At 36.5% G+C, this 26,108-nt stretch overlaps 1 protein-coding gene and 1 non-coding gene across 2 annotated transcripts in view; one reads left to right on the plus strand and one right to left on the minus strand.

Moving 5' to 3' along the window:
* The first annotated feature begins 2,286 nt into the window (after positions 1 to 2,286).
* Positions 2,287 to 26,108, plus strand: part of TXNL1 (thioredoxin like 1) — a 33,705-nt gene continuing 9,883 nt past the window's right edge. Inside the window, exons 1-5 of the mRNA XM_008692451.2 lie at positions 2,287 to 2,534; positions 13,097 to 13,193; positions 15,092 to 15,265; positions 21,070 to 21,192; positions 24,843 to 24,912. Of these exons, the coding sequence (XP_008690673.1) occupies positions 2,437 to 2,534; positions 13,097 to 13,193; positions 15,092 to 15,265; positions 21,070 to 21,192; positions 24,843 to 24,912 (562 nt within the window). The 5' untranslated portion in view covers positions 2,287 to 2,436. The remainder of the gene's footprint in view (positions 2,535 to 13,096; positions 13,194 to 15,091; positions 15,266 to 21,069; positions 21,193 to 24,842; positions 24,913 to 26,108) is intronic.
* On the minus strand, positions 4,729 to 4,833 carry LOC121103292. The gene has a single exon (XR_005835450.1). It is a non-coding gene; the product is annotated as a U6 spliceosomal RNA (small nuclear RNA).

Raw genomic sequence — 26,108 nt, forward strand, 5'->3', positions numbered from 1 at the left:
ACAGTGTATTCTGCATTTCTCATTATATTCATCTCAGGAATGGAGAAAGTGTATCATCCTTTTCAAAATAATCACAAGTCATCCTTGCAGAAATTTAATGTTAAGTTTTTTCCTAAAATTTTCATGGAAATTCCAGTAAATGGGATTTTCAGTGTGGTATATACAAACCAAGAAAAAAAAATAACATTTTTTTGGGAAAATTTCATCCACCAAAGGCTTATTTTACTTAATGATATTAAACATTACCTAAATTTATGCAAATATTAACTGTGAATATTAATTTTGTTTTAGTTACTACTAATAGGGTAAGGAAGAAACTTGGGCCTTCATTGTAGAATTTTTGTGTAGCACTTTTTCCCCCAGCCGAACCTTCTTTCTTTCTTCTTCTTCTTATATATACTATTTATAATTATCGAAGAGATTTGTAAAATATAGAGGAAAAAACACTCAGTAGAGCATCACCTTGCAATGACATCTGCTAAAAGTTTCTGTGCACATACATAAAGTCTGCTTCAATATAATGTTGGGTGCAATGTTGAGGGCTAAACAGCTGTACAATTGTATAACTGAAGAGTTACATGCTTCTTGAAAGTCAGCCTCTTCGTCAGAACAGGGACAACAATTGCCATCTGGCCTCCAAATTGTGTAATTGTGTTCCTGGGCTTCAGTTTTCACCCTTAAAACTAATGACTCTCAAATCTGCAACTTCAGCCTTTTTCTTTCGTCCAGACTCAACCTTCCTACTATCTGCTATACTCCTTACCTAGATGTCCTACTGGCATCTTAACTCAGTTCAAAGAGCCACAAGATTGAAATATTTGCACTATCCTAGACTCCTTCCTCTGTCATTGCTTCAAATTGGTCCAATTGGCCACTAAATCCTGTAATTTTTAACTGCTAGTTGTTTCTCAAATATATCATGTCCTCTTCATTTCCACTTTAGCTGCTCCCATAACTCACTTCCTGGATTACTACAGTAACCTAAACTTGTTTCACTGCCTTCCAGCCTCCTCACTGCTACCTCAGGGCTTTTTCTAAAGACACTTTTTTTTGTAATTAAAAAAAAAAAATGCTCTGCAGTGATTACTCCATTGCATTCACGTTAAAATACAAATCTCTTAGCTAGTCCTGATCAGACCTCTACCTTCCTCTTCAGTTTCATCACCCCAGCTAATTCCAAAAGCAAATCATTTGTCACGTAGCCTGACACTTAAAAGAACACACTGGTGTTAGACTACCTCAAATTGAACGCTGATTTGATCTCTTACGAGGTGTGTGAACTAGGGAAAATTAGTCGATCCTTGAAATAATAGAACCTACGTCACAGGGTTGTTGTGAGGATTAAATGAGCTAATATACACAAGTAGCGCATATCTTGTCTAGCGCATAATTTGTTAGCTGCTATTATTATTATTATTATTATTATTATTATTATTATTATTATTATTGCTATTAGCAGCAGCAGCCGCCCTCCCAAACCACGAATCGGTACTGCTGGTTCTTCTGCCTGTACCACTCTTGTCTCCTTTCACCGTCTGGCTCTCTTCTGTCAAGATTCGGCTCAGGGGCCACAATTGCTAGCAAGTTTACCCTGCCCCATCCTCCCGTCTCATTTGTCTCTCCCCCCCCCCCCCCCCGTTTCCTTTGCAAACTTATTTTAACTATTGCTGGAGTCTATCACTAGACTGTGTTTCTAAAGTAAGGATGATGCTTTCATTTTTTTAAGGCACAACTTAAAGACAGGTGCATGACATTTTGTGGTTGAGTGCACGGAGAGCACCCTTGTATGATGAGATCCGCAGATCATACCGAAAGTCTCTTTCAGTCTAGTGGGATGATCTGCCCCAAATATGAGACAAAGTACTTCTCCAGCACTTCCATGGAGAGGGGGTTAAAACCTTAGCCACGAACCTCGAGGAAAAATGGGTTCCCTTTTGACCTTCCCACCCCAGGAAACTCGGTAGAAGACGTGAGTCTTCGACGCGCGAAGGAACACACGAACATCTTAGTCGCAACCCACGTCTGAGCTTGTGACTGCTACTCTTCTGCGCCTGCGCCGCTCCAGCCGGCGAGGGGTTCCTCAGTCGAGGGTGGAGCCAGGGGTCGCGTTTTAGGATTGGGCGGTGGGAGTCAAAACGGACGACGCGGAAATGACGCCAACGTGCGCAAGCGCCAGCGGCCCTGTCGCGCGGTGGCTGCTGGGTGCCGCACGCCTTTCCTTCCCTCAGTCTCCCCTCCCCTCCCCCCTCCCGTCCCCACCCCCTCGGCCGCTCCGCTCCCTGGCGTGACTCGGCACTGAGAGTCCCGGAGAAGACGCCGCGGTCGCCACCTCCTGTGTTCAGGCCTTGGCCTTTCTGAGCCTCTCCCCTTCCTCTCCCGGGTCTTCTCCTTCAGTTTTGAAGCCGGTGGCGTCGCGGCCGCCCTGCCGGGCTGAGAATGGTGGGAGTGAAGCCGGTCGGGAGCGACCCAGATTTCCAGCCGGAGCTGAGCGGCGCGGGCTCCAGACTCGCCGTGGTCAAGTTCACCATGCGAGGGTGAGGCCGGGCGCGATCCCTGTGGGCCCTGTGTGTCCGTCCCTGCTTTCCCTTCACTTTTTCCGGGTCCCGACTCCCTTGCGGTCCCCTGCTCCGGAATGTCCGGCGCTGGCCGCAGCCCCAGACCGCTGCCCAGTTAGGCCTCAGCTCTTGGGTGTGAGCCTCCGTTTGTGCACAAGGGAGTCTCTGGAGGGCACGGAGGCCTGGCCATCCGCATTCCCTAGTCTAGGAGATCGCCTCCCGTCCCTTCTGAATCCTCGGACGAGCCCTGGACTTGGGGGTGGCCCACTTCTCTTCCTTCTAGTCTGTGGGAGTCTTCCTACAGCCGCCCCTGCTTTCGCCTGTCCCATTCGTTTCGGGGAGCCAGCTGTCATTTGCATTATAGAAATCCTATAATCTTAATTTACCGAACACTTCGGCTTTCTTCATTGCCTGCATTTAAAACCTTTAGAAAATTTAGATGGGTCTATCCAACTAATCCACGTAGTGTTTAGTTCCGAGGCTCATTTAATGCATTTTAAATTAATGTTGGGTCCGGGTGCTTTTTGATTTTCTTAATGGTTTTGTTATTCGTTTGGTTAGTAACTTTGTAACTTAGGCTCCCTCATGTTTGCGACTGCATCTGATCACAGAAATTAAGAGTGAGCATATATACAATGTAGATAATCTAAACATCTGGGTTTGGCCAAATAGACTCCATTTTTTACTTGATGGTTTAAGGGGACAGGGATCTTGAAAGATGCTTAACTGGCTTTGGTAAATCTCCACATAATTTATTGGTCGCAGAGCAGGTGGATTTTCTATTTTGAGTGTGCAGTGTACCTGTGTGAGAGTGACATGTTGGAACTAGGCCTTCAAAACCAAGATTTCAGCGACTGTATTTACTGACCTTCGCTTGTGTATGTCAATGCCTTCTAACTTAGAAGGATTAAAGGTCTGCATTTGATTTATCCTGATCCCTGGAGTTATTTACACTTAAACTAACCTGGAGAAATCTATAGGTATCACTATTTATGTAACACATTTAATTGTCCAGGTAACTATATAAACATAAGGCAGTATTTTGAATCAGGGTAAAAAGTGATTGATGGCTATTGAATATGATTCAATAAATGTTGAGTGTATAAGTGGTGGCATTAGGATTAGATAGTTTTAGTGCTTGGGGGATGCGGATAGAGATGAAAACAATTACTTATTCCTGCACCAATCTCTCTTACATAGAGTTGAAAAGGAACAGTGAATTGGATTTTCTAGGTTGGCGTAGAGTACCAGTTTGACACGTGGACTTTCACATTTACTAAATTGAAGAAGATAAAAATTTTATTATAAGGACATGTCTAAAGGGAATGTCAAAATTCTATAAATGTGCCCTCCCAGCTTTAGCAATTTTGTGTTGTCTGTATTTTTAATATGGAGGGATACCTGTACATTTGCTAAGTACCTAGGCCAAAGTTGGAATAGATGCTTTTAACAATGAATCTCATTTTTATTTCACTTTTCTAATTCTAGCTTGTGGGAGTGTATAGATTTTCATCCCCCAATAAAATACTCTTTTTCCCTTACCATAGTAGAACAGATGACAGACAGTGACAAATAACTTATTAATTGAAGTGGGGAAACTTTGATATTAAGGAAACACTTCCATTAACAACGAGGCAACATTTAACTGTAAACAATTGCAGACATTGGTAAAGCACTGTGTTATTTACTTTTAAAAAGGTATTTTGATGCAATGAAAATTTAATTTTTTTTGGAAAAACAGCGCAAAGAAAATGAATTTAGAGAATTTTTAAGTTCAAAAGCATGTTTGTAGATAACATCTGTAAATCTGGTAAGATTATATTTGCCTTAAAGTTCTTTAACATTTTGGCCATTAGTATTCCTATACAAACTATGTCAGTGTGATCCCGCTGGGGTAACTGGGCATCAGTATTAGACCCTCAAACAACTATATCCAGTAGATCATGTAGGAAACCTCTTAGATCAAAGTTAAGGTCTCATTTTAGGCCAAGAACATAGTTTTCTCCAGCAGCTGTTTCTTTTCCAACCCTCTTTGAGTGTGTTATTCCTCTTTCTCCACTTCAATGTTATACCTAACCTATTAATTTTAATAAAATGTTATGCAGATTGTCACTGTTCTGTTTAAGAATCTTCAGTGGCTCTCCAGTATTTTCAGTTTTGTTTTGTTTTGTTTTTTAATATGGAACGCTTCACAAATTTGCATGTCATCCTTGTACAGGGACCATGCTAATCTCTGTATCGTTCCAGTTTTAGTAATATGTGCTGCCAAAGCGAGCACTCAGTAAAATATATGTAACATGAAATTTACCATTTTAGCCCTTTTTAAATGTATAATTCAGTGGCATTAAGTACATTCACAGTATTGTACCAACATCATCACTATTTCCTAGAATTTTTTTCATTATCTCAGATAAAAGCATTAACCAGTAACTACCCATTAAACAAAAACTCCCAATACCCCCCAGCCTCCCACCCCTGGTAACTTCTTTCTGTCTTTATGAATTTGCCTATTCTTGATCCTCATGTAAGTGGAATTACATAATATTTGTCCTTCGTTTTCTGGCTTATTTCAGTTAGCATGTTTTCAAGGTTTATCCATGTTGCAGCATGTGTCAGAATTTCCTTTTTTAAGCTAAATAATACTTCATTGTATGTATACACCATATGTTGCTTATTCATCTATTGATGGACATTTGGGTTGTTTCCGCCTTTTGGCTATTGTAATATTGCTGTCAGCGTTGGTGTACAAGGATTTCTTTGAGTCCCTGCTTTCATTTCTTTCGGGTATATACCTGGGAGTGGAATGTGGTTGCACCATTTTGCACCAGCATTCCCACCAGCAGTGCAGGAGAGTTCTAATTTTCCACATACCTGCCAACCCTTTTTGTATTTTAATAGCCATCCTAAATGGGTGTGAAGTGGTCTGGTGGTTTTGGTTTGCATTTCCTTCATTTATCTTCCTTGGAGAAATGTCTCTTCAAGTCCTTAGCTCATTTTGAATGACTTTTTTTGTTACTGAGTTGTAGGAGTTCTTTATATATTTTGGGTATTCCTTATCTGATATATGAGTTATAAATATTTTCTCCCATTGATTTCCTTTCACTTCCTTGATAGTGTACTTTGTTGCGCAAGTCTTTAAATTTTGGTGAAGTCCGATTTATCTTGTTGCTTGTGCTTTTAGCGTCATATCCCAGAAATCATTGTCAAATCCAGTGTCATGAAGATTTAACCCCTATGTTTTCATTAAATAATTTTGTGATTTTAGTTTTCAAGTTTAGGTCTTTTGCCCATTTTGAGTTAATTTTTGTATATGGTGTAAAGGTCCACCTTCATTCTTTTGTATGTCGATACCCAGTTTTCCCAGCACCATTTGTTGAGAAAAGTGTCTTTTCCCCAGTGGATGGTCTTGGCACCCTTCTCCAGTATTTTTTTTTTTTTAACAATTAAAACAGTCAACATTTACATATTATTTACTTTTGTAAGAGACTTGTTTAAACGTTTATATTGACTTATTCAATACTGAAAATAATCTTTGAAATTTTCCCCGTTTTACAAATGAGGTTGTTGAGTCACGGGTTAAGTAACTTAAGGTCCCACTGCTGAATGCAGTTTGCATTGTAAAGTGCTGTCCTTGTTCTTCCCAGCCTAAGTAGAAAGGAAATGCAAGTTCATCTCTGTATTGCACAGAGCTTGCATTTTAAAATAAATTTTGCCTTGAATTATTTAGTTACAGCTGCTTGCAAGCTAATCTTATGACATAGGACAGTTCAGTTCACTCTCTCACATTCTTTTCCCTACCTGTAAAATGGGAATAATAACATGTAACCTAACAGTATTGTTTAGAGAGTGAAATTATTTATCAGAATTATATACTGTGGTAAGTTGTTTTGTAACTGTTATTTCCAAACTGTTACTCATTTTAGATATACTCAAATACATTTAGTGATTATAAGCAGTGACAGTTTTGTTGTTATCACTGGTGGGTAAGCCTCAGTGCTGAAAGAATATACATTTTCTTCCCCGTAAAACTTAGTATGAGTGATTTTTTTAAATTGAAGTATACTTGGCATACAATATTTTATTAATTTCAGAGTACAACATAGTGATTTAAGTTATATACTTTACAAAATGCTCAGCATGAAAAGTATAGTTACCATCTTTCACCATATATAGTTATTACAGTATTATTGACCATATTGCGTATGCTGTACTTTTCATCCCCATGACTGTTTTTTTATAACTTGAAGTTTGTACCTCTTGGTCCCTTCACCAGTCCCCTCCCCTCCACCACCAGTTTGTTTTCTGTATGTGTGAGTCTGTTTCTGGTTTTTTCATTTGTGCATTTGTTTAGATTCCACGTGTAAGTGAAATTACATGGAGTATGAATGATTTTTATCTTGAATTTATGAATGTATCATTTTTATACGCGTATTTACCATATATTCAGTTTTGTTAAAGCAGCTCCTACTTTGTATCTGGTTAGGTGTTGCTGTTACCATCTGGAAAGAATGTTAGTGTATATTAGGATGTTGAGTTCTAATGGTTATGGTAGCTTGTCCAAATAGTACATCATACATATTTTTATATATATGATATTAATTTTATGCTGCGCTATTGCTGCGGACTGAATTACAGAGATAGCAACCTCAGTAGTCCATAGGGACCAGGCAGATAATGAGAGAGGTAGGTAGCTTTAAGATAACTAGCGCATGGTGAGGCCTCAGAGAACATAGAGAACTTTTCTTAAAACTATATGTTTTAATTGAAGTATAACATGTATGCAAAAATGTACACAAATCATTTGTATATACTTTGATAAGTTTTTTTTTTATTTTAGAGATTTTATTTATTTATTCGACAGAGATCGAGACAGCCAGTGAGAGAGGGAACACAAGCGGGGGGAGTGGGAGAGGAAGAAGCAGGCTTCCAGCAGACGAGCCTGATGTGGGGCTCGATCCCAGAACACTGGGATCATGCCCTGAGCCGAAGGCAGACGCTTAACGACTGAGCCACCCAGGCGCCTCATACTTTGATAAGTTTTAACCAACAGGTAGATCAAGAATCTACCCCCCTCTTCTGCCGCTACACTTTCTTCTCCTCATTCTTGAATTCTCACACTACAGATTAATTTTGCCTGGATTTGAACGTCACAAAATGGTATCTATGTGGATTTTTTAAAAGAGCGTGTAAATAGTTTTAATCTTGGCAGTTAATTTAGAAATAACAAAAAGCAGTGTGTAGGCCTCTGTTTGGGGGTTTTTGGAATAGCTGTTAAGAGTTGGATTTTGTGATCAAATTCTAGCACTATACTTCATTGTTCTTGACTCTGAAATGAGGAATTGTAGGGCTTAAATGAATTTAAGGGTTTTGTAAATCGTATAACATACGGTAAATGCTCAATGAATGCTAACCATTTCGTGTTATTAATAGGACCAATTATGATTATGCCTGCCCTAATTAAAATATTATTAATCTAGACATTACCTACTTTAAAGTTGTGCCCTACAGAAAAATAGACTTTTAAAATGTCTCTTCAGAAAGCACATACCTTTTCCTTACCATTTATCAGCAATGTGTTTACACATGTTATTGCTCAAGGCAGAGCACTGACTACTTTAGCAAATAGTGAAGAGCGGCAAGTTCATAAAGTAGGATGTATTTATATTACGACTGTAAGCAAAAATCGTACTTATGAACCTGACTTGGTGCTTTCAAAGAAAGCTGATCTTGGATTGGATTAGGAGTTAATGTTCTGTTGTGGCCCTGCCATTGACTAGAGTGTCTGATCTCGGGCAGGTCATTTAACTTTTCTGCTCTTCAGTTCTTACTTATCCAATAATTGTGTTAGGTTAGGTCAGTTTTAAAGTTTTAGTTTTGTGGGTTTGGTTCTTTATGTATTGCAGAAAGCTAGAGAGTTGTCTGCTGTGTTCTTTTTCTCAAAAAGCATAAGTCAGAATCCTTCTCACATATCCATTTTATACATTAGATTTAATAGGTAACTTTTCTGTCAGAGAGGTTCGGAGGTAGAAAAAGAACTCTTTTTTTTTCTTTTTTAAACCTCTGGACTGGATGATCTCTGGTCACTTTTACAAGTTCAGAGGCTCTGTGACAGTATATTATTTAAGGGCTGTGAATCAAGGGTTGCACAAGAGAAAAATGTGATTCTGAAATTCAGGCATATTTGGGCCATAGTATTTTAAAGATTTATTTATTTATTTGAGGAGGGGGGTGGGGGCAGAGGGTGAGGGAGAGAGAGTCTCAAGCAGACTCTGCGCTGAATGTGGAGACTGACGTGGGGCTCAGTCTGATGACCCTGAGATTATGACCTGAGCCAAAACCAAGAGTTGGACACTTAACTGACTGTGCCACCCAGGTGTCCCTGGGGCATAATACTTTAGATGTGAGAAAGGTGCTAGAGAATCTAGTTCCTTCTCATTTTATATGGAGAAATCAGGTGACTTGCTCATGAGCTCAGCTAATAATGGAAATTTAAGTTTATTCTTAAATGCTCACATTAAGCAGGCAAACATCTTAAAATAACTGATCAATTCATTTGAATGATTATAGTGTGAAAGTATGCTGCTGTGTTTATTTGTGCTTCTATGTTCTAGGACTTATTTTGATTTTTGACTAAAATTACAACCTGTGATGGCTAACTAAAATTAAACAGAGGATCTAGATAAGGGTAAAGTTTGAAAGGAAACAGTTGTCTTTTTTTTTTTTTTTAAAGATTTTATTTATTTATTCGACAGAGAGAGAGATAGCCAGCGAGAGAGGGAACACAAGCAGGGGGAGTGGGAGAGGAAGAAGCAGGCTCATAGTGGAGGAGCCTGATGTGGGGCTCGATCCCATAACGCCAGGATCACTCCCTGACCCAAAGGCAGACGCTTAACCGCTGTGCCACCCAGGCGCCCCAAGGGAACAGTTGTCTTAGTACAGTTATTTTAGCTACAAGAAATGTTTTCTTTAAACTGGTTAGCTTATACATGTCTGGCGAATAGAGTGATGATGGTCAGTATGATGTGGAAGTTGTGTTGGTTCGTATTCTATTTTTCCTAGGTAGTGAGGAACAGAAATAGAACTAGAACCTTTAGCAGGAAGGAGAAAAATCCTCAGCCAGATAGGCAAGCTCCCTTCCATGTTTGTTGTAAGAGAGTTACTACAGTTTAACACGAGCACTTGCACCCGGCGCTTGTTCCCTAGAGGGCCTCATTGTCGGGTTTGCACTTCCTCGCGCAGCCCCATGGCTCAGAGCTACGCTTGCACCTGGATTGTCACGGCACCTGAAATGGGCAAACTTCCATTGTTTTTATTCATTTTACATATTCCCTGAAGTAACCTCTAGGTCTGAGCCACCTGCCCGACTGTCCAAGTATTTCTTGAGTACGTTACTGTTTTTTCTTAGGGATATTTTTACAAAGTTGTATTAGTTTAAACGGTTTTCCTCAGTCCGATTTTTCCCATATGTCTTATTTTGAATGCATGCTTTTGTAGAAGGGAGGTTTTTTTCAGGAATGAGTATGTTGTGGTGTAGCATAAATAGCTGTGCTTCATTTGGGACACTTGTTTAAATGCAGTTAATGTTAAATTCTCTAGTCTCAAGTTATTTAATATTTTAAAATAAAGGTACCTGTTCATCCTAAAGAAAAAAAAAGAATACAGAAGTATGAATAATTTAAAAAGTCTCCCCTAAACTCTCTCCCTTTTCCAGTCCTACTTTGTAGGAGTAATTAACTGATTATTGTGTGACACACCTAATGTGTGTATGTATACACATCTTTATAACGTATAATAGAGAATTTTATTATGAGACTTGGTTTTCTTTTAAACAATACACATTTATAAATTATCCTTATCCCGTTATGAATGTGTCATAACATTTTAAACTATTTTTCTATTGATTGCCATTTAGATTGTTTCTAATTTTTTTACCGTTAATAAACATTGCATTGAACTTTGTTATACATATTGTGAAAATGAGTATTAAGGTAGGATGGATGTATAGAAATAAGATTGTTGAATTCATTGGTGTGTTCATTTAAAATTGACAGGTAATGATTAATGGCCCTTCAGGAAGGATCTAACGGTTGGTACTCCCATCCATAATGTTTAAGACTTACTGATAACTAGAAGTGTTTTGCTAAACTAAACATAGGTTTAGTGACTGTAAATGTTTGTTTCTTTATAATTTGGTCTCAGGACCTATTTGAGGATTGTTAGATCCAAAAATCTACTTTCAGAAGCACCAGGTTTAATATTAAAGAACTTAATTGCATATTATCTTAGCTTTTTTGGTGCGAGGCTTAAGGATGGCATGGGATGAACACACTGATTAAAATTTTAAGACTGGAGAGGCAATTGCAGCTTGAGGAAGAACATCTGTGAGTTTGAACATTTTGTGCTTCAGAATTTGCCTTTCCTTGTGCTCCTGTCTGCTATTGCCAAGGTTTTTCTCTAAATTTTTATTGAAATACAACATAATACACAATTATAAATGTATAGCTTAATTAATATTCATAAACTGAACATACATGCCCATGTAATCAGCTTCTGGACAAATAGAGCATAACTAAACTAGCCTTTTGAAGTCTCTCTCATGGCCCCATCCTGTCTTTAACTCTCAGAAAGGTTGATTTGTTTTGCCTGTATTTGAACTGTGCATAGATGGAATCATATAATGTACTACTTTTCTCAGTATTATTTGTGAGGTTAATCCATGTTTTCGCATGATGTTTTACATCAGTCATTTTCATTGTTGTATAGTATTCCACAGCATGAGTGCAATTAATTTACTCATTCTGTGTTGATAGGAATTTGAGTAGTCTCCACTTTTGGTTATTAGGAATATTACTACTACCAGTATTTTTTCAAATGCCCTAAGGCAAACATGTAGACATTTCTGTGTTTACATACTTCAGACATGCTCATCAGGTAGGCATAGATCTTTGTGTAGCAGATACTGCCAGTTTCTTTTCTCTACCCCTAAAGTGGTTATACCCCAAAGTTTGCACAGTCGCCAACAGTTCAGTTGCTCCACATTCTTTTTTTTTTTTTTTTTTTAAAGATTTTATTTATTTAGTTGACAGAGACAGGCAGCAAGAGAGGGAACACAAGCAGGGGGAGTGGGAGAGGAAGAAGCAGGCTCCCATCGGAGGAGCCTGATGTGGGGCTGGATCCCAGAACGCCAGGATCACGCCCTGAGCCGAAGGCAGACGCTTAACCGCTGTGCCACCCAGGCGCCCCCAGTTGCTCCACATTCTTGAGCTTTGTTATATGTATTGTGAAATGAGTGTTCTTGGTTATTCTTTTTTGTTTTAGCTATTTTGGTGGGACTAGTTTTAATTTGCATTTCCCTGGCTTCCCTAGTGACTAATGAAGTGAGGTAACTTTTCATATTTTTCGACTGTTAGGATAACCTTATTCATCATGTACCGGTTTAAGAGTTGACCCATTTTCCTTTTGGGTGTCGGTCTTGTTCTTGCTGATTTGTAGGAATTCTTTACATATTAGCAGTGTAAGCCTTTCGATATGTTTTACAGATTTTTTTTTTTCTACCACTTTTGGGGGTCTTTTCATTCTCTACGGGGTATCTTATTAAACACAAAGGTCTTAATATTTTCCAGTTTATTAAGTATATTCCAGTATATCAGTTATTTCCTTTTTTCTTTGGTGTTTTTGTGTTTTAAGAAATCTTTGCTTACTCCAAAGTTTTGAAAGTAAACTTTGTATTTTTTCTTAAAATTGTTACTGTTTTACCTTTCACATTTAGATCTGTAATCCATCTGGAATTGGTTTTGTGTATGGTGTGGGGTATAGGGGCCAAGATTCACTTATCTTCCCATGTGAGTATCCAGTTGACATAGCACTGCTTATTGAAAAGACCATCGTTTCCCCACTGCTCTCCTGTGTCAAATGTTTGATAAATCAGGTTACTCTGTGTAGGATGGGTTTGTTTCTGGACCTGTTCTTTTACATTGGTCAGTTTGTTTATTCTTGTACCAGTACTGTACACTCTTAATTTATAAAGCTGTGTGATTGTTATTAATATTCAATAATGTAATTTTCTCAGCTTGGAACCTCAAAATGGCTTGGGTTATCTTTGGTATTTCCCTATAAATTTTATAATTTAAACTTATTAACTTCTGCAAGAAAACCTACTGGGATTTTACATTGACTCTAAAGATCAAATTTGGGAGAATTGATGTGTTGATACTGTTGAGTTTTCCAATTTATAAGTATTTTTATATTCCTCCTTATATTGCCATCTTTAATTTCTCTTAATGAGAACAAAGCCAGAATACTTAACAGTATTAGACTTTAAAACTTAATATAAATCTGTAGTCATTAAGACAATGTGGTATTGATGCAAGTGCATCTAAATAATCTAGTGGAAAAGACTAGAAAGACTAAAGCTAGGATGATCATTTTGTTTAATTTCATATTTTAATTAACAAATTCTTTAGAGTATAAATATTGTTTTTGGTGGGGTTTTTTGTTTTTCTCTTTGTGTTTACCAAGCATGTATTTTACCTTTCTCATAGGTGTGGACCATGTTTAAGGATTGCCCCAGCCTTCAGTTCTATGAGTAATAAGTATCCACAGGCAGTTTTCTTGGAAGTTGATGTACATCAGTGTCAGGTAAGGGAAAGGAGACCTTTAAAAAAAAAAATTACATTGGTTTGAAACTCAACATTGTTATCATCCTTCGTTTGTTTCTCTTTATGCACATAGTACTTCTTTGAAGGTGGGGAAATGTTATATGGACATGAATTATTACAAATGTCATTGTGGCTATATTAGTTAAGAAGGGTAGTCCAGTGTTAATTGCTTCTGGGCTTGTTAACATCTTTCTGATGTAAAACTAAATAGCTGTTCAACTAAGTCAGTCACGTAGAAGTACTTTTTTTTTTTTTTAACATTTTTTGTTTATCTTTTGCAAATTAAGAATAGTATCTTTTACTACTGAGGCATTGTTTGATTCGAAAGCCATGGCAGAGAATTCTTGGTTATAGTTTGATTTGAATTGATCAGATTGTAATCTTAGCTTCAAAGCTGCATACTGTTGATTGAACCACAGTGTTGTGGGGAGATTGCCCTTACGACTTAGTTGGAATGGCTCTGTGACACTTCTGTGTTTGCATATGTGGAAATATGGAGGTTAATGGGAAAAATTTTTGGAGGTTCCTTCCAACACTAAAAATGCAGTCTGTAGTTCTGACTTAGGAATAGCTGTGTGGCTCCTCTTTTTGGTGAGGTTTTGTCTTTGATACATTTCTGAGTGTGAATAGAATTTTTAAATGTTATAGTAGTTCATGGTGAGTAGGTTGGGGTTTGGTTTAAACCCTGTAATCTTGCTTAGTACTTCTGTCACATACTGCTGGACTCCCATCACTGGCCCTTATTTTAGTATTCACTGTCTCTACTCTGGAAGTGCTCTGTTCTGGAGCTTTTCTTGTCCAGTATGGTAGCCATGAGCGGCATGTGGTTATTGCACACTTGAAATGTGGCAAATCCAAATTGAGAAGTGCTGTGAGTGTAAAATACACATAGGATTTTGAAGGCTTAATATGAAAAGAATGTAAAATATGTTATTAACTTTTCACACTGACCGTGTTGAAAATGCAAATACTGGATTCACTAAAATATATTATTAAAATTGATTTCAGCTGTTTCTCTGTACTTTTTTTATTGTGGATACTGGCAACTTAAAATTACATATATAGCCCACATTTATGTCTTGTATTATTTTTGGACAATACTGTTCTAAAATGTCAGTCATGTTTTTTGTATTTTTTTTAAATTTTTGACGTTTAGAGAAGACACCTCTATATAAACTTCATGCTTTTTTTCTTTAAACAATGTAGTGGTACCTCTTCATAATATTTGAATATGCAAGATGACGTATTTGCTTTACTATTTCCTTTACTATTTCCTGTATACTTACAAAAAGTTTAAGTCCTGAGTCAGTGGTTAATTAGCTAATTTCCACTTAGTACTTAGTTTCATAATATTGTGGAGTTGGAGCAGAATTTTAAAAGGTAGATGTTGCAGTGTATTTGATAGGAGGCCAGAAGTCATTTCGATGAGTAGAGTGAGGATGTTAACTTCATTTTCATGGAGAGATAGGTTACTGTTTTTCAGATCTGTACTTTTTCCTAGTACCAGTGGTTTGTGTTGACATATCAATACCCTTTTGGGTTTCTCCATTTAAGAAACAGCACATACTTATGAAAGCACTAGCTGGTGGTATAAAGCATAATTTCTGTATTGGAAGCTAATTGTTTTACTGGTGGATGAAGTGTTTATCACTAAAACTGAAAAACGCATGTCGTTCTTCATTGGGAATTTAAAGGTAATGTAGTTGTGCCCTCAGTAATAGGCCTGCTTTTTCTTAAAGAACAATTGGGAGTTAATTATTTTATGTGGTTTTTGTTCATGCTTGTGATATTTAACTCCTTTAGAGATGTAGAATGCATATTCAAAGTGGTTTAAGATAAATTTTAATTCATTAACAGCATCTAACTTGCCAATTCTAGGGAACAGCTGCCACCAACAATATATCAGCAACACCTACATTTCTGTTTTTTCGAAACAAAGTGAGAATTGATCAATATCAAGGAGCAGATGCTGTTGGATTAGAAGAAAAAATCAAGCAGCACTTAGAAAATGACCCTGGAAGCAATGAGGACACAGATATTCCAAAAGGCTATGTAGGTAGACTTAAAAGTGAAATCATGATATATCTTTTCTCATTATTTGGTTAAAATGAAATTGACTGTTATATTTTACTAGTTAAGAATACTTGCAAATAAGATTTTTAAAAGTAATTTTATTAGCTGACTATTGGGTTTTTGCTTCTGTTGTATTATAATCTTAAGCCCTCATCAAAAACAGTTTTTCCTAAATAATTCTTTTTGCCACTTGTTTTTTCTTTTAAACCTGCTTTCTGCAGTGTGTTAATAGCCAGTTTTAAACATTTAATCGTTTTTAATGTATATATATGTGTGTGTTCAGTTTTCATTTTATTGCATATAATATATATGCTTTATTTATATGTAATTTTTAAATTATGCACATATATTTTTTCCCCAGAAATGTGAAGAAATGTGCATTGGAAAAATTTTTCAGGTTTTGACAATTGTGTCAAATGACATGTAAATTTTAATGTGTGACGTTTATATGCTGGACTCCCTTTCTTGCCACTTCCTATAGTTTTCTCTCTCTCTTTTCTTAATGTAACCCCTCTTTTATGGCACGTCTCTTTTTCTAAAAAAAAAATCTTATTTTGTTTTAGAGTCATGTGACTTTGGTATTGGATATGTTTTTCTGAGTTTTAAGAGTAAGTTATTATTCAGATAATAACTTGAAGACTTAGGAACTTATCTTTATCATTTGAGAGCTATTCAGGAAGGACCAAAATTCAGAAGTAGCACTTCATGGTAACTGACATTTATGCATATTGGTTAATCCTGCATACCAAAATATGTATTTGTATATATCTTTCCTAATTTTTCTTGTTACAAAGTTAATGATAATTGCAGATCAAAAATGAACTTTAAAAAAAAATTGTTACCTCAAGTTAAAGTTAATATATGAAAGAATGTGTATTAAGTGCAGTAAAGCAGATTGATGTCATGGGCTACACATCCTTTCTGTAAAGTCCCTTAAATTCGTGCTGAAAAAGGAGACTCTCTAGTCAGATAAACATGAGAGATTCTTTTTGTGTGTGGGGGGGTTGAGTGTTGTGTCTTCAAAAAGTGTCTTTAACATGTGGCACTAGAATTAATTAAGTTAGGGAAGCAGAACTTTTTTTACAGAACTTTTATGTAATAAAGTTCAGAATAAAGTTACAGAACTTTTATGTAATAATTTGAAATTGTAATATCCAGTTAGAAAGTGTGAACATGTCATATAAGTCAGGGTTGTGACACCTTTTGGAAAATTTTGGAAATTATTTGACTTGTAAACTGTTGTGTTTACATCTCTGTGTTTTTTTTCCTTTATTTACTAAGGGTTTTTGCATGAAAAGGTCTTATGAGTGCAACAGTCCTGTTGCTTAGCTAGAGGGATACTTCTTTACACATCAGCTAAGTGTGATTATCAGTGTTTTGGCCTCAAGTAGGAAATAGCAGGAAAAAATGAAGTTTTAAGAAATTAAAAAAATTTAGTTTTCATGCAAATGTTGAGTACAGTGTGAAAGGGTATTGAAAACATTTTCATTTTTTCCATCAGGTGTCAATCAAGACATTAAAAGTTTTGAACTATATGTCTACAAGGTTATTACATATTTAAGATTGGTAATGTGTTTCTAAGAATGTCATCATTCTCGCAACAAATAGAAAACGGGAGTAAGTCAGTGAATGAAAGCTGTATCTTAAGTAGATTTAAGTATTAGCATTGTAAAAATGTATTGACAATTTTAAAATAAAATTTTAGTTTTAAAGACTTCAGGTATGTTTTAACATTAAGAGGCTCTACAGTTACTGATTTTATACATCCTAGTTTTGGAGCTGCTAATTTGATTGAAGCCAGAGTAAGAGAGATATGCATATCTCTTTTAGAGGGGTTTGAAATATTGCAATAAATGTAGGTGTGATACTCAAAACGATAAGAGTCATAATAGTTCTTATTCAGAAGTTAGACAGTGGTTTTGTGAATATAATGATTTTTAGTTCTTAAAGCACTGATTGAAGCATTGGGAAAGTTTAAAACATTCTCTTTTCTCTCCCATATTTGCTGAGAGTACCTAGTATGGCTTTAAGTGGCAATGACAGGACCATCAATAGCAAGTCTGGCTCTCCTCCAGAAGTTTGAGTTCTGGGCAGTCTGGAATTGAACTTGGATTTGCATATGTTCTGAATCTTGAGGCTTATATGTATATTTTAGTATTCTGACCTCTGAACTGTAGATTTTGGTCTACAAATGTTGTCATCATTCATCAAAATGAAATGAAACCTTAAGTGACCCTAATTTGTATAGTAAGATCTTTCATTAAACCAAACTAGAAGCCTGGAAAGGTTTTTTTAATTTCCTGTGTGTCTTGTGTTAGATTTTCCCCCTCTAAAAAAGAAAGGTGAAGTTTATTAAAACACAGTTGACAGAGTAGTAGTACAGCAAACACATATGCCATTCACCTGTGTTCATCAGTTGGAATATTTTACTGTTTTTGCTTTCTTGATATGTATTTATCCACTTTTACCTTCTACAGAGTCATTTAAAAGTTAACTATAGACATCATGATGGCTTGTCTCTAAATATTTTATTAGCCTGTAGCTTCTAAGAGCAAGAACATTCATTTACATAACCGTGATACCATTATCACACCTAAGAAATTTAACAGTGGTACGATATCTCTAATACTAAAGCCTACATTCACATTTTCTTAATTATCTCCAGAATATTCTTTTTTTTTTTTTTTTAAGATTTTATGTATTTGAGAGAGAGCACAAGTGGAGGGAGGCGCAGAGGGAGAGGGAGAAGCAGACTCTTGACTAAGCAGGGAGCCTGATGTGGGGCTCAGTCCTAGGACTTCGGGATCATGACCTGAGCCAAAGACACTTAACCGACTGAGCCACCCAGGCACCCCTTGAGAATATTCTTTATAGCTTTTTTCCCCCCATCTGGGATCAAGTCAAGGATCATGCATTACATTTAAGCTGTTTAGTGTTCTGGAAACTTCTTTTTTTTTTTCCATTCATGACTGCCTCTTTTTGGAAGTTTAAACTGGCACCAGTCTAATATAGTAGCCACTAGGTACATGTGGCAATTATGCATTTGTTACATGGCTAGTGCAATGGAGGAACTGAATTTTAAATTTTATCTACTTTTAATTAATTTAATTTTAAATTGCCACATGTGGCTAATGGCTATCTTATTGTACAGCTCAGGTTGAGACCATCTGTCTTATAGACTGTCCCACAATCTGGATTTGTCTGGTTGTTTTCTCATTATTCTTTCCTCATTATTGGCAAATTGATTACATAGGTAGTGATAACTTATTTCCAATTGCATATTTCTAGAATATGTCATTTTGTAGTTAGGTCAGATATAATGCCAGTTTGTCCCCAGACAGTGTTGTATAACAAGGCACATTTAATGCAACTGTTCGTGATACTTGTTTTGTGTGCCCCACAATAAATAAATATTAAAATAACTTTAAGTAAGTCACCTAATTAATTTATTTTTCATCATTAAGATATTACAAGTATGACTGCAATGTTGTCTTCATGCCTGGGTCTTAATACTAGATATAATATTGAAGAGGCATTTTTGTAGGGTGGAAGACATAAGTGTTTAGAAGGTTTTGTCAAAACTACCCTTTCAAGGCAAATGTTCTTAAAATTTAGAGTAATTCTGTAATAGTAGAACTTTGCTTTATAGAGCTACTACACCTCTCTACCTCCCAACCCCCCCTGCTGTTTTTAAATTGGCTACAGATATTACCCTGAGTAATATCTAGTGCAGTATAACATTTAATATAATTCAAAATAACGTTTTGGCTTTGAAAGCATTAGGCCACTCCATGAATAATTAAGGGTCTATTCTAATGGATTATTATCATATTGATGATAATGATTTGACATGTAATTATTTGACATTAAAAAAGTTTTCTTTAGAATGATATACACTCTTTCAGAATGATATGCACATGTATTAGTATCCTCTGTATAATCCCAGGACCCTGGGATCATGACCTGAGCTGAAGGCAGACGCTTAACCGAGTGAGACACCCAGGCACCCCCAGACTTATGTTTTAGAAGAATAACTTTGTGACAGGTGAATATACAACTGATAGTCTGTAGTACTTGGTAAACTTTAAAATAGTCCTTATTTAGTAGATGAAATGGATACTTTTCTAGAAAAAGAGTTTATCAAAATCAACTCCCATTATAAGCAGAACTCCAGAATAGACCGATCACCATAAAGGAAATAGAGCAAATAGTTAGAGACTTCTACCATAAGGGTTAAGATGACTTCATAGGCAAGTTCTACCAAATCTTTGAAGATCAGATAGTCTAGTGTTACTCCAACTGCTTAACACCATATACAAAGATGGAAAACTTCGGAGGTTTTTTTTTTTTGAAGTAAATATGACATTGAACCCAGAATCCGACAAAATTTGCACCAAAAAGAAAAGCTATCAACCAGTTCCAATTAGGAACAATTGTTGTAAAGCTCTTAATATATTAGTTAACAAAATCCAGCGATGTAGAGGAGAAAGATTATGATCTCCTAATATGCAGAAAAGGCATTTAACAGAATTCAATACCTATTTATTCCTTAAATAAAATAAAAATAAAATCTTAATGGGGGAGCACCAGAGGCACTCTCACTAAAGTCAGAAACAACATAGGGGTGACCACTGTCACAACTCTGGCATTGTGTTGGACTATTAACACATACATAGGAGCCAGGAAAATGTTAAATGACCACCAGGGGAAGCAGTCAGCAAAATCTAGAATATTAGAAATCTATGGGTGCTAAATGACCATAGATTAAAGAAGATTTGAGAGACATTAACCAACTACAGTGTACGTTTTTTGGATTCTTATTCTAACAGTTCAACTGTAAAACATTTATGAGACAACTGAAGAAATTAGAACATGGATATTTGCTAATAATAAAGTATTACTCATTCTTTTAGTTGTAATAATATTGTAGACTTTTTTTAAAGATTTTATTTGTCAGAGAGAGAGAGCGCAGCACAAGCAGGGGGAGTGGCAGGCAGAGACAGAGGGAGAAGCAGGCTCCTCACCGAGCAAGGAGCCCAATGTGGGGCTCCATCCCAGGACCCTGGGATCATGACCTGAGCTGAAGGCAGACCCTTAACCAACTGAGCCACCCAGGCGTCCCAGCGGATTTTTTTTTTAGAGTCCTTATCTCTTAGAAATGTTCATGAACACACTGAAATGTTTATGAATGAAATGAAGAAATGCCTAAGATTTATTTGAAAATGGGAGGGGTGGGGACTGCTTGCAGGGTAAAGATGAAGCAGGAGTAGCCATGAATTGATTATTGTAGCTGGGAGGTGAGGACGTGAGGTTCACTGTATTATTTATTTATATATGCTTGAAATTTTCCATAATAACAAATGTTTTAATCCTTATTTGTTTTTCATCTTAAATGTAAACTCTGTGGATATGGGTTTAAAGAGTACATGACCACTAGAAGAGGGAGGTAGGCTTTCTTTGGATCTTATGGATATTTTAATTTGCATATTTTTCACTGTAAAACATTGGTAATAAAAAATACAAGTCAGCATTTTATAATCTTTGTGTTAAAGACTTGGTTTTTGATACTTTATCAAGTGGGCTAAGGCTAGATTGGCTTTAATAGTGGTAGATCTCAGTCAGAATTTCAGATGATAGGATTATTGTGAAAGTTTTAGTAACTGTTTTAAAAGAGAACTGTTTTCTTTAAAATTGCCTAATCTAGAGAGAATCATGTATTTACATTCAGATTGTTACACCAAATCCAAATGCTTTGCCTAAAGTCTTGATTTAATGTCTTTCAGATGGATTTAATGCCTTTTATTAACAAAGCTGGCTGTGAATGTCTTAATGAAAGTGATGAGCATGGATTTGACAACTGTTTACGAAAAGATACGACCTTCTTGGAATCTGATTGTGATGAACAGGTAATTGATACTTAAGTTAAAGCTTCTAGGGATCATCAATATTTATGCCCGCTCTGGATTCTTTATCATGTTTCTGTCTCATGGTTTTATGTTTCTCCTTCCCAGATGACCACTTCCTTTCCTTTTTGTAAGTTTCAGTTTCTTTGGTGGTGCAGACCCACCTCCTTTCTCTGTTCTACGCAAACTGCCAGGTGCATTATACAGAATTTCAGAATTTTGTGTTTTTTATTTTTTTTTTTTTATTTTTTTTTAATAATGATTTTTTATTATATTATGTTAGTCACCATACAGTACATCCCCGGTTTTCGATGTAAGGCTCGATGATTCATTAGTTGGACACAAACTCTTTAATTTTCTTCAAAAATTGATTTTTTTTTTAAAGAATCAGGTGAAACAGTTACCATAGTTGCACAACATTTTCAGTTACTCAAGGATTTATAATATTAGGGCCTGGACATGTCTCATTTCTCTTTTTGTTCTTTACTGGTCCAACCATGATGCCTAATCAAAGTTGGGCAATGCAGTTGAATACTCACAGATGACTTTCCCTATTTTCTCAATTCTAATATGAATGCGTTTTTCCTGTTTTATCATTTTTAAACTGAACTATCTATATTTAATTATTACAACGTTTCTCCCAAAGTATATTAATGAATCAATTGCTTCTTAAAATTGATAACATCTTAGAATAGGAGAAGAATGGAATCTGGAAAGACAAAAATTCTCTCATTCTTTCATACATCACTCTACCATCTCAAGATCCAGTTGAAATATTTCTCTTTCATAATCCGATAAAAATATTTATTGAGCCCTTTGCACCTGCCAGACACTGTGCTAGATTTGTTCTTGATTGGGAACTTTTTTTCCTTCATTTTAATCCAAATGCTTAGGTTTTTTGTTTTGTTTTTAAGGTGAAAAACCACTTCTCATAAGAGCTTTCCTTTCTCTCTCTCTCTCTTTCTTTCTTTGAACATTCTCCAGAATTGGCAGACACCAAATCATTCAATGCTAGATTTCCTTGACCTTGATTTTTGTCAGTCAGTCTGGGTTCTTTGATGACCCAGTCTCAATGGCTTTCTAAAACCCATGAAAAGCTCAGCCAGAAAGCCCTTACTCTGAAGTTGCAGTGATGTGGGCAGGTCCCACTCTACAACAGAGTCAATCTTTCCCGCAACTTGACAAATGAAGGAAGAGGGCTCTTGACTTGTCAGTACACTAGACTATGCATCCACATCTCTGAGCTAAGCGTTTGGTAGCATCTTGTGCTGCCTCAAATAGGAAGCAACCAATATCCTGGAGACAAGTGCTTAAAATCATCTGAAACATCTGCACGGAAACATTTTAGTATTTACCTTCTTTGCTCACCTTTTTAGGTTTTCTATATTCTCTTAGTCTTACTGCACCCATATTAAATGTTATAGCAAAAGGACTGGAAAGTAAAAAGATTTGTATATCTCTATTCTGTTCCCTTGGTCTATGTGTCTGTTTTTGTGCTAGTACCATGCTGTCTTTGTGATCACAGCTTTGTAGTACAGCTCGAAATCCGGCATTGTGATGCCCCCAGCTTTGTTTTTCCTTTTCAACAGTTCCTTGGAGATTCGGGGCCTTTTCTGTTTCCATACAAATTTAAGGACTATTTGTTCCAGTTCTTTGAAAAATGTTATTGGTATTTTGATTGGGATAGCATTGAAAGTGTAGATTGCTCTGGGTAGCATGGACATTTTAACTATGTTAATTCTTCTGATCCATGAGCATGGAATATCTTTCCATCTTTTTATGTCTTCCTCAATGTCTTTTAAGAGTGATTTATAGTTTCTAGAATAAAGGTCCTTTACGTCTCTGGTTAAGTTACAGAATTTCAGAATTTTGGATTGACTCCTCTACTGAGTTGAGCCTTCACCGCTCTTAAGTTCTTATATTCATTCTTGACTTCCATACTTTTTACTCACCCAACTGAGTTTGTACCTGAGAAATAGAGACTAATAGATGGGTAGTCCTGTGTGTGTGTTCCTCACTCCCAGATGTAAACCTGTCTTGTACTTCCCTATACTTCCCTACGTTGTTGTCATAGAGGAAGTAGTGTAGTACTGTCTTGATCAAGCCATCGTTATCTTCATCTTGACTCTTAACTTTCCTTAATTTACTTTCTAATCCACTGTCTCTGCTTTGTCCCCATTCTGGTTCATCTTTACAAAAGTTATTCTTCTAAAACATAAGTCTGGGGGCGCCTGGGTGTCTCACTTGGTTAAGCATCTGCCTTCAGCTCAGGTCATGATCCCAGGGTCCTGGGATCCAGCCCCGCATCAGGCTCCCTGCGCACTGGGGAGTCTGCTGCTCCTTTCCCTCTGTCCCTCCCCTCCACTTGTGTGAGCTTGCTCTCTCTCTCAAATAAATAAAATCTTTAAAAAAAGAACACAAATCTGATCATGCTTGTTTTTCTTAAAGGAGTTAAATGATTATTCTTCATAGACTTCAGGAAGAGGGTATCATATTCTTGCTGACTTGATCTGTTTCTAGCTTTCCATTCTCTTCACCTGTGGTTCAAGTTTCGATAAACATGTCATGCTTGTTATTTTTTGACACATTATTACAGGTCAATTATAAAAAGTAATTATATAACCAAAGGAAATAGTCTGGGTATTTTCTTAGGCAAACAGACCACAGTGATCCTGAAATCATAAATCCAAATTCCATCTTTGCTCCAACCATAGCTACTTTATCGAACGAACAGCTTTAAGAATATTGTCCACAGTTGTGTTCCTTGTAAATGGTGCCCTGAATATAATGTGATGATGCATATCCGCGGAACTGACCACAGCCTCCCTGAAATCTTCCTGCCAGGGAAGTCTTCCTTCTAGGGGAGAAGCATAGATATGTACATCAGACACGATTTCAGCTGGAAAGAAGATTGAGCAAATGACTCACGGTTTCTGAGAGAGAGGCATCCTGACAGTATTTCATATCCTGGTCCCTGATGTGGCCTTCTAAATTCAGTTAAGTCAATTAAGTTTAGGATGGAGGTTTGGAGGTTACTGTAGAGCTATTAAAAGTCTTATTCTCCTGAGTTTTGGACCAAATAGAGTGCATTTGAGGGGTAATTTCTTCACATAAACTGTGCATTGTCTCCAAATTGTCAAATGATGTGGGTAGATGCTTGACAAACCATTCTATAAAATGTTAAGCTTATATGCTAAAATACATAGTTTGAATTTTAATTTGGATTTTGTTTGACTTTTTGGAAGGCAAATTGCTTATCAGTTTACAGGTCACAAGACATTAGGTTCATATGCATCCCCCCCCTTTTTTTTAGTAGGCTCTATGGCCAATGATGGATTTGAGCTCAGTCTCTAGATAAAGTGTTGCATGCTCTACTGACTAAGCCATCGGGGTGCCCCCCTTATGCCTATTTTTAATTTAATTTATTCCACTAAATTTTGTCATTCCCTTACGTGAATAATAGATGATTGTATTTTTCAACTGTCGGTCTAATCAAGTTACTTTCAACTTACTGATTTTTTATACTACATTGGTTTTTTTGAATTAAATATTTTCTGCCTTTGAATTAATAATTTTAAGTCTGCATAGCTGTTGTGTGTATTCAAGGTTTTCAAGAGCCCTTTTAGAATGAAACTTTTTTATTTTCTTCACAGCTGCTTATTACTGTGGCATTTAATCAACCTGTTAAGCTTTATTCAATGAAATTTCAAGGGCCAGATAATGGTGAGTAATGGACAGCTTTTCTTTAACTTTCTGCTCTGTGGATCTGTTAGCACATACATAAAACTTTTTATTAAATAATAGAGGTAGATATTCCTTGTTTTGGGAAGAGGGAAATTGTTTTTGGAACAAAGCAAGGAGATAAATGAACGTGCAAATAATGTGATATTATTAGGAACTAAAAGGAACAGAAAAGGAAAATGTTATCTTATTTCTGAAAGTTTAATCTTTTAACCTAAAAACAAAGAAACTCTTTCTCCCAACTATTATTCTAAAACTCCAGGTTTGAAGTAGCCATTTTTCAGGATCAGAACCTGGAGAGAGATATTTCACTCTCCTCCTGTTATAGATGATAAATAAGGTTCTAGATCTTCCTACTTATGCACTATTAGTAGTTACCTCTTCTTTATATATATTATGATGCTGTAAACAGGATTGTACAGACTTGGTATTTCTCTTTCTATTAAATAAAGAATTTTCCCTACTCATCTCCCTCCTTTTTTTCCTGTCCCTATTGATTTTTTTTTTTTTCTAGTTGTGTGTTGGCAGGTAGTGGGGACTAGGATTTTTCTTGTTTTCTTTATAATTTATTGGGAGAAACGGCAAGTGGCCTATTTATCAGTTAGCATTCCCTTCTCATTTGTTATTTTAGATTTTTATGTATTAATATGTTTCATTAATAAAATTGTATCTTTATTCTGAAAATACAAAATATTTTTAAGGATTCCTTATAACTAAGGATTCCTTACTTAGACACCAAATATAGGTTTTGGATTATGCCCTGAAGTTAAAGGGACTAAGGCATTCTCTAAATGTGATCTAACCACTTAGCACTCTTAATCCCTAAGATGAAATTTGGCAATTTGTATAATTTTTTTTTAGGTTTCATTTATTTATTTAAAAGACAGTGAGCCAGAGAGAGAGCACAAGCTGGAAGAGGGGGCAGAGGGAGAGGGAGAAGCAGGCTCCCCGCTGAGTAGAGAGCCTCATGCGAGGCTTAATCCCAGGACCCTGGGATCATAACCTGAGCCAAAGGCAGATGCTTAACCGACTGAGCCACCCAGGCATCCTGGCATTTTGTATAATTAATCCCTTTTAGCTAAATGTTGTCACTGGTAATGCTTTTCTCCTAAATAACAAATGTACCAGTTGTTGGCAGCTGCAAGACCCAGCTCAAATGTTAACCTACATACGTTGTC

This window comes from Ursus maritimus, unplaced genomic scaffold, assembly GCF_017311325.1.
Source record: "Ursus maritimus isolate PB19 unplaced genomic scaffold, ASM1731132v1 scaffold_18, whole genome shotgun sequence".
In the NCBI taxonomy this organism is placed as follows: Eukaryota; Metazoa; Chordata; class Mammalia; order Carnivora; family Ursidae; genus Ursus; species Ursus maritimus.